General features: G+C 46.4%; 2 protein-coding genes across 2 annotated transcripts; one reads left to right on the forward strand and one right to left on the reverse strand.

The window, feature by feature from the left end:
* Positions 1 to 444: 444 nt before the first annotated feature.
* Positions 445 to 4,153, forward strand: LOC6609440 (trehalase). Its single transcript, XM_002034089.2, has 4 exons — positions 445 to 603; positions 671 to 854; positions 934 to 2,214; positions 2,402 to 4,153. Exons 1-4 carry the CDS (start codon positions 554 to 556, stop codon positions 4,025 to 4,027), a joined length of 3,141 nt encoding a protein of 1,046 aa, XP_002034125.1. The 5' UTR covers positions 445 to 553; the 3' UTR covers positions 4,028 to 4,153.
* A 17-nt stretch (positions 4,154 to 4,170) lies between these two features.
* LOC6609441 lies at positions 4,171 to 4,983 on the reverse strand. The gene has a single exon (XM_002034090.2). The coding sequence runs from the start codon at positions 4,888 to 4,890 to the stop codon at positions 4,330 to 4,332; it is 561 nt and encodes a 186-aa protein (XP_002034126.2). The 5' UTR covers positions 4,891 to 4,983; the 3' UTR covers positions 4,171 to 4,329.
* Positions 4,984 to 9,285: the final 4,302 nt, after the last annotated feature.

A 9,285-nucleotide genomic window follows, 5' to 3' on the forward strand; every position in this document is an offset into this window, starting at 1 on the left:
CATCCATCCATCTAGCCATCCAGTCGATGGTCATGGCCATGGCCACTTGAAGCGCATTTTCTGCGCCATTTCCATTCCGACTTCTGGCCTTCGGCACTTGGCATCCCCTTGCCTTTTGCTGTTCCTTTGCTGCTTTCACTGCTTTTGCTGGTTTGATAAATTGTCTGGAAATTACAAATGGACACAGGGGCCAATAGCTTTTAGGCAAAGTTCGCCACGCTGCTCTTGTTTTGGTTTCGTTTTCGGTCAGGGGCATTTATGGTAATTTAAAATAAATGTGTGGCCGGGAAGGAGAGCTGAGGATTCGCAGGCGCTTCCTGTCTATTTACGCTGATTTATGGCCGAGCATTGTTGACTCTTAATGGCAAATGTCGACAAATTTGCTTTAATGGTCAATATAACAGAGGCTGCTGCTGCTCGGTTTTTTGATTTATGCCCCAAAAACACAGTCGCCTGGGATTCACATCTAGGCTGAAACCCGAATTTGGACCGGTTATCAGTCACTCAGCCTGAACATCGCTCGGTATAAAAAAAACCCAACAACTCGTCGAAGATGGCGAATAAGTGCCGCTGCGGTGCTGAGGTCCTGGGCGGAGAAAACAGGTGAGTCCTGGAGGCAGATCCTGGTACTTGGAATTTCTACTGATTGGTTCTATTCCGCCTGAGATAGAGGTGTTTTCTGCGAGGGTCCCTTGCTGGATGCTGTCCAGAGATCGAAAATGTTTCCCGACTGCAAACACTTTGTGGACATGAGCTGCATTTTTACACCCGAACAAACTTTGGCCGACTTCGATATGTTCAGCAATTGCCGCAGGAACGATGGATCTCTAAGGTTCCTGCAAATGTTTGTGGAGGTAAAATGTGAAAAAACCCTAAGAAAAGATAATTTGACTATAAGATAGATATAATTTTAGAAATATTTTCTTACTGCAGAAGCACTTCAATGATCCTGGCTCGGAGCTGGAACACTGGACACCGGCGGATTGGAAAGCACAGCCTTCGTTTCTTGCCAGGATCTGTGACCCGGAAATCAAGCAGTTCGGTTCGGATGTCAATGGACTTTGGAAGGAGTTGGGTCGGCGGATTAAGGATGAGGTCAAGGAGAAGCCTGATCAGTATTCCATAATCTACGTACCGAATCCCTTTATTGTTCCCTCCTCGAATTGCCGCGAGTATCGCTACTGGGAATCATTTTGGATCATTCGCGGCTTGCTGCAGTGTGGCATGCATCAAACAGCCCGTGGCATGATCGATAACTATTTGGAATTGGTTAAGCAGTATGGCTTTGTGCCTGGTTGTGGCCGGATATACTGCTCGGGTCGATCGAACCCTCCACTCTTGATCATGATGGTAAAGGCTTATGTGGAGGTGACCAAGGACGAGCAGTACGCCCTCGAAGCACTGCCGCTGCTGGAAACCGAGTACGATACCTTCATCAGCAAGCACTCGGTGCAGGTGAAGGGCAGGACCATGTATCAGTATCGGGATTCCTCGGCAGGACCCAGGCCCGAGGCCTACCGAGAAGATCTGGAGTGTGTGGCAAGCATCAAGAGTCCTGTGGTCCGAGAGGTTATGTACACCGAACTCAAGTCGGCTGCTGAATCGGGTACGAACTTCAGTTCCCGCTGGTATGTAACCGTCGATGGTTCCAATAAAGGATCCTTTCGAGACATCAAAACCTCTGCCATTGTGCCCGTCGAGCTGAACTGCATCGTTTTCCGGAGTGGCAAGATCCTGGCCGAATTCAATCGCAAAGCGGGTAATACCAAAAAAGCCGTTGAGTATCAAGATAGAGCATGTGTCCTAGTGAAAGCCATTCGGGATAATTTGTGGAACGCCCAAGCCGGCATTTGGTTGGACTACGATCTGGTGAACAACAAGCCACGCAACTACTTCTGCTGCACAAACTTTGCTCCGCTGTGGGCCAGAGCCTTTCCCTTGGTGGACACCGAGAAGGTGTCCAAGGGAGTGATGGAGTACATCAAGACCAACGACTTAGATGCGCAATACGGTGGGGTGCCGTACACGATGAATAAGGAGTCGGGCCAGAACTGGGATCACCCCAATGTCTTTCCGCCCATGATGTTCCTGATCATCGAGGGACTGGAGAATCTGGGCACTCCGCCGGCCAAAGCCATGTCCAAGCGATGGGCGCATCGATGGGTCAAGTCCAACTATGCGGCATACAAGTACGAGAGCTTTATGTTCGAGAAGGTAAGTTACTATATATTCGTGTTGGTATCGTTGTTTTTAAAAATATATTTAAGGACCCAAGCATCAAGTTTAACTTTTACTAGATTGTCATACAGGTTCTAACACCTGACAGTGAACAATCGGCCTTAAAACATATTTCGCACGAACATGGCAGTTTCCTAATCCGGTTTTTACCACCTTATTGCAGTACTACTGCGAGGACTTCGGCACTTCCGGCGGAGCTTCGCCGGAAAACACTCCGCTGGGTTACGGCTGGACAAACGGCGTGATTATCGAGTTTCTCTGCAAGTACGGCAAGGAGATAAGCTTGGCCGACACCAGCGACGAGGGCAGCAAGAGCAAATCCAGAGGATCAAAGCCATCCGGAAAATACGAATACATCATTACCAGTGAGGCCAATATGGACGATCAGCCATCCAATAGGCGGTGCGTATGTGGCGCTCCTTCCACGGTGGGAACCATGTCGCACAAGTCGACTGCCACAACTGCAACCAGCGACTTTGCTCAGCAGACACAGCCGCAGGAGCCGAATGCTTGCTCATGTGGCATTGCCCAGAAACAACGGTCACAGACGCAACCAGGAGAGGATGGCAAATGTTCATGTGGCGCAGGAGCGCCACAAAAGTCCCAGCAGCAAATGCAGCCAAAGGATGCCCCCAGTTGTGGAATATGTGGATCCCAGAAACAGCAGCCATCACAAGCTCAAATGCAGAGATCTCAGCAAAAAGTGGACGACGACCAGTGTACTTGCTCTAGGAAAGAAGTACTACAGCAATCTCAATCGCAAAATCAGAGAACCCTGGGGATACAGCACGATCCAGATTGTCCATGTGCCGGACAACAGCAAAAAGGAGCAGGACTTATTGTCGTTCAAGGGCAAGTGCCGGATACCGATCCCGACTGCGAGTGCTCCATGGACGAACGACAGAAGCAGCAGATGGAACAGCAGCAGAAGCAACAGGACTGCATGCGGCAGCAGCAGCAGCAGCAACAGGAGCACCAGAAGCGGCAGCAACAGCTCCAATCTGAACAGCAACAGGACTGTGGCACCACCAAGCCACAGACGCAGGACTGCTCCCAGCATCTGAAGAAGTCCAGTGGAGGCTGTGGATGCATGGATGACGACGATGAGGATCGGCACGACGCGCTAACTGGACACTATTTTCCAGTGGCCGACAAGGACTCGGATGACGCCTATCAACAGGAGAGCAAATCGCCACAAAGGGAGTCGGGATGCGACGGTTGTGGCAGGGATGATTGCCCGGATCCTCCGCAGGAAGACTGCGGTTGCGGTCCCGTAGCTAAGCCACAGCAGACACCCATCGCCGAATGTGCTCCTCAGACGAAAGCGCCGCTGCCTGCAGCACCCGATGATTGCAGTTGCGCGGTGGGTAAGAGTCAGAGCAAAGCCGCTTCAGTCGCACCACCGCCCACCTTTATATGCCCACATTGTGGAGGCGTAACATCCGAAGCGTTCCTTTCCACCCACACAATAGGCACCAATCGAACCATGGGGCCGCAGAACGACTGTGGAGCAGCGGGTCAGCCACTAGGTGGGCTTGCCAGCAAGGGTATACAGAGTGGTCACAGCAAGGTGGCTGCCGGCGGTGCCGGTGCCGAGTGTGCTCCGTGCAAGGCTCACGTGACCGCAGATTTTCCGGCTGGCCAGGGACCAAAGCCCCTATTCAACAAGCAGTTCCCACTGGCGGATCCTGTGAGCAACTTCGACGCTTGTCCACCGAAACGAGCATCTGATGCGACCAACAAGAAGAACAAATGCTGCAACTGCGACGAAAAGGAGGATGGGGAATAGATCCACTTCACCTATGGATCAATGCCCTGGAAGAACATGCGAAGGCCAAGTGAACTGAAACTAAATTTAAGTGTGTCAAATTTGTGGTGCTTTTGAATAAAAAGTATTTTTATTTGGAGTACTTTTAAACTAAAACCTGCAAGGACAGTGACGTTTTTTCTTTATTAAGTATTGAAAATTATCTAAAAAGTTGCATCCGAATAATCAGTTACTTAGTTAATGAATTTAGTGCACTTTGCGGAGGGGTATACAAAAATACAAATCAATTTGAGCCAAAAAGTTAGGTTCCCCAGTCCGACGTATTACTTCTTCCCGGACACTTTTCGTTCCGGATATAGCAGGCACACCAATAGCTCCTCGGTGACCTCGACATTTGAGTGGGAGCACCCATAGCCGTTGGAATCCAGTTCATCCTCTTCCTCGTCCAGCACATAGTACAAATCGCTGGCCAGTGCGGATGAGAGATTATGTACTGGCTGAAGGACCTTGAGAGCATCTCGCCGGAACAGTTGAATGGCCTGGATAACCTTTTCACTAGACCTCAAGCAGCAGTCCAATCGCTCCGCCCCCAACGAAGGGTGTAATGCCTCGTCCAACTGAAAGAGTAGCCTTCGGAAAATGAAGCTAGCGAAGGTCTTTTGCTGGCGCTCAATCAACTGCTTCCTTCGCATGGAACACGGTTGCATGATTGCGAAGCTCACATAGGTCATCAGTAAGAACTGGGTGCACATGGACAATGCCAGGACAACGATCAGATAATCCTCATCACAGTGCTTTAGACTTGATGGCTCTGTCCAGTTCAAGAGTGGCGTAATACCAACAGGCACATATTCTGGCTGCAAGGTGGCCACCAACATGATCATCGATAGAAGGATCACCGAGTCAACGAAACCGGGGTCAAATTTGGAATTTCGAAGTCGACGGGTTTGTGTAGCCAAAAAACCAAAACTGACCAATCGTGGCCTGCTTTAAAAACCAGTTAAAATAGTTAGTTGCGCACATCGTCCAAGAGTCGTACTATTATACGCTAAGATCTAATGTTATAGTCATTAAAATGGGCTAACCAGATAACACCATGTATCTTTTCTTATTAGATAAGATTTGGCCCTTGGCAAAATGTTTCAGAGAAACATCGCCTAATTTCTTCCATGACATGTCATTCGCAATCCACTACGGTTATCTTTATGGGCCTGTCAATATCTTTATGACGCGCCCACCCGCCCAACGACATGGGTGTATGTACATTTGGGCAAGGACACATTTTGGGGGAAAGCGAAAGTATCCTTTGACACAATTTCCGCCAGCTTCTGTCTCCGTCTACTCCGCTATCTCGCTCTCTTTCTAGCTGTGTGTGCTTGTGTGCTCAGGCTTGTAATATTGGCGAAGGATTCATTGATGTATTCACACACACACACACTCACACATATGCGTTCAGCTGCTCACTGACTCATAAGCTCACCCACACAGATTCGAGCCGAAATATGCGCGCTCCATTACAACAGAACCCCCATACCATGACATGACATACCATACCATGCCATTCCCACCCATCCCGGAAAGCCCCCTGTCGACGCGATTGTACGGCTCTGATATTATTGAAATGCCATTTTGATTGGCTTTGATGTGTGTGGATGGATGGATGGGCGAGTAACGATTTGATGTTGCTAAATGTTTTATGCAGATGCGCCGATAGCAGGCCATGGTTCCATTGATGTGATTAAGCGATAAGTAGTCAGCCATGAAGCATTTTGGCCACAGATATTAGTTTGTTCGCCCGGTGATTGCACTGCTCGCTAATTTGATTGAATGGGCGCCGACTGGAAGGGTATGCATAAAAGAGTTCGCCTGGCAGCTTAAATAGGAGCAATGGAGGATACCCCATTCCCGATTCCCAATTCCAATGGCCTCTCGCTTCCGAGTTCTTATCCAATTATACACTTATGGCCATTTGTCAGTGGAAAGTGTCAACAGTGCCGCGGCACTCTGTGTCTGTGTATGTGAGTTTGGGCTGGGAAATAAGAGGCGAAACGCCCGAAAGGAAAACCCAAGGCTGACAGACAGACTGGCAGGCAAACAGGGAAAACTCAGGGAGGGAATCGTAACCGCAACCGAATAACCGAGTCATATCACAGACGTGCAACTGAGCAGCACTTGATGATGAAGAATGTGAGCATCCTTGGCAGCGCCTGCACATGCCACTTGAGGCACTGAGAAAAATACCGCGCACCTTCAGACAATAGGTAAGTGACAAGCTAGAGTTGAATTTTCCTCAAATAAATTAAGCAGAGATACTGACAATTCTTTATATAAATCAAAATATCATAGGTGGGACTCCAAAACGTATAATAGAAAAGTAAATGCGTAACTATTACACTTCATAAAACCAAAAACTATTGTACGACGCACTTTTGTTTGATGTATTCCCAGAGTGGGCAAACCGAGTCCCTAGTCAAATGGCAGTGATGAAATGCAGAAATGCTGTAGCTCATCAGTCTTCGGGTAGTGCGACTCCCAATCCCCGCCCATCTGGCCACCGCCGAGTCGTCAGAAGTCCTTCGGCGGAAATCCCCTCTTGATTATAAGTTTGACGCACCGCAGCCTTTAATGTGGATACCGCGACTAGAACCGAAGGACTCGGGAACTGTGGAAAAAGTTGCAGTCTAGCGACTTCGCAGACTGCTGAGTTGCGTTTCCAATTAGACTCTGGGCGAATCATTTGCATGTTATTGACTAAATTAAGTGGCAAGCTAAAGTTGTAAAAATATGCGAAATTGGCCAGCAGCAGACGAGCAGACGAAACACAAAGCAAACTATGCGAATCCAAATGAATTGAAATGAAACGAAATGAAATGAAATGAGACCGTAGCCAAATGAAATGGAGAGGGGTTTTGGCTCAGTTGGCATTATATCGGATGACAACAGTTCAAATACAAATACCTTCACTTTGAACTGCCAAAAAGTGCTATCCACCTGAGTTGTCCTGCTGAGAATATATCCAGATAGCCGAGTTGAGTCTTTGTTTGGCTGCAAATTGAAATTGAAATTTGCATGTTTGCCACCAGAAATGTTTCAATTATTCGCATGCTAAAATGAATATAAAATCGAAACAAGCGGCAGAAGCAGCTGCAACAACAACGAGAAATCTGTCATATGTCAAACTTTGCCATATTTAATTTCCTCTTTGCGAAATTAGTTTTTCCTCATCCGAAATTTGTGTGCACCACATATTCGTGATTGTCGATATTTTCTCCTTTTCGTTCCTTTCTTCCCCCTCTCTCTCGTTTTCACTGTATAAGTCTCTTTTTTTTCGTTCGCCCCTCGCACACAGCTGCAATAATTCATGTTCAAAACTACAAATTGAGTCATAAACAACTTTTGATTTCGCATATGGCAGTCATGTCCTCCGGTTTCTGGGGGGTTGTGTCTTATTTTTTATATTTTCCTTTTTGTGCTCGGCGTTGCATACTTTTTGGGGTGCATTTGGGGATCGGCTTAGAGAGGGGTGCGTGAGTCGTGATCGCGGCGGTCGTGACACGAAGGAGTTTTTTCTTTATTCAGACGAATTTTCATCTAGGGTTGTTGATACTTGTAAAAGCTTGATTCCTCAGTAACTTTACAATATTTACTTGGCCACCAGTTGAAATGTATGCAACTTAAAAGCTAACCCAGTTAACCACATAATAATATGCAGAAAAATTCCAATCCTTTGTTATTCTTAACAAACTGCATTTTAAGTTATGTACAGACCACATTAGGCAAATGCCAAGTGAAATTTGTAGTTTTTGTTCACCACTAGTGGGATTTGCCGGAAGTGCCCATTGTGTTCTAGTTGACCTTTTTAAAAATTCAAGCGCCTGCAGTCGCTCTCATTAAAAACAAAAGATTAAATCCTGAATGTGTGCTGTGTGCATATACATATATATAGACGCACAAAACCGCTTAATTCATAATTTAACTGGGCGCACTTTTAGTTGCGGCTGGTTGGCAAAACGAGAGCCGAAAGTTGAAAAACCATTTAAAAAGGTATGCAAACAATGTTTGTCCGTCTGGGTTTCTGGCTGTCCGGATGTCGGGATGTCTGGATGTTTGGTCTTACTTATGTATTTCACTCTTTATGATTTATTTCGAAATACTCTGGCCACATTCAGACACCAGCGGCAGAAAACCCGAAAACCCAAAAAGCTTTGCCGCTTAATTTCATTAAAAATTTATGAAATAAAGGCACATCCACGATGGCGTATTAAAATTTGATAGTCTGCTCCGTGTGCATGTGTGTCTGTTGTTGTGTTTTTTTTTACTTGTGTGTGGGTGTATGTCTGTGTGTGCGTGTGTGCTCCATGCGTCATTGTTAATATTGTGCTGCGGTTTTTACGCCAAAAGTCACCGATGGACGACGACGCGAAGCGAAAAAATTTGGCCCGTCTGTGTGCACTTTATTTGATGGACTTGTTTATGAGCCATTTCCATGCCATTCGAATGGCATGCCCATCTGGATCTGGCTGCAGCACCTTGATTCTCGCTCTTATTAATGTTTATTGCATTTCGAGCGTTTAATTTGATGTCCGCGTCCAAGTTGCCAAATGATGAGACGTTAAATGGAATTGCAACTCGAGCTGTCCTTATCCGTCCGGCGAACCAATTTGCAAATGCACACGAATTGCGGTGGACGACGCACTTTTCCCTTGCTCATATTCCTTATTTTATATATTTCTTTTACTCATTTTTACTTTTGTTCTGCATTCCCCACTTTTTTTTTTCGGCCAGAAATTGCATTTTTAATATCCTTGGCAAGGATCGCTGACTGTCATGGGTAATGAATGCGCTGGCAAACAATTATTTTTATATGACTGCTGACTGCGACAGGCGGCTGTCTCTTTGCCGCTCTTCTGCAGAATTCTCCAGCTCCAACTGCGTCTTCGTCCTTTTGCGCTGCTTCTTCTTGCCCGGTTGCCAGCGGTAACGGTAACTGCACATAAAAGCCCCGTTACATACTTGAGAAGTTACAAGATGTCATTTCGGCATCCTGCAATATTCATAACTGCCTCGAGCACACTGCTAAAAAATGGGTGGTAATTTTCATTCAATAAGTATTATTTCGCTTAATCATTACTAATATTGTAGTTAAATATACAGCTAGCTTCTTTAAATATTTAAGTTTCAAATCATATAAAAAGAGATACCCCAATTATGACATTATTTCTGAAAGTATCTTTAAGATATTTAAAGTAGAGTTGCAAATTTCTAGCAATGTAAATGGT

The sequence above is a fragment of the Drosophila sechellia genome, chromosome 2R (assembly GCF_004382195.2).
Source record: "Drosophila sechellia strain sech25 chromosome 2R, ASM438219v1, whole genome shotgun sequence".
NCBI classification, from domain to species: domain Eukaryota; kingdom Metazoa; phylum Arthropoda; class Insecta; order Diptera; family Drosophilidae; genus Drosophila; species Drosophila sechellia.

Coding starts and splice junctions, on each gene's coding strand:
- LOC6609440 (XM_002034089.2), top strand. CDS start 554: ATGGCGAATAAGTGCCGCTGCGGTGCTGAGGTCCTGGGCGGAGAAAAC. Junction 604..670: donor GTCCTGGGCGGAGAAAACAG/GTGAGTCCTGGA, acceptor CGCCTGAGATAG/AGGTGTTTTCTGCGAGGGTC. Junction 855..933: donor TCCTGCAAATGTTTGTGGAG/GTAAAATGTGAA, acceptor TTCTTACTGCAG/AAGCACTTCAATGATCCTGG.
- LOC6609441 (XM_002034090.2), bottom strand. CDS start 4,890: ATGATCATGTTGGTGGCCACCTTGCAGCCAGAATATGTGCCTGTTGGT.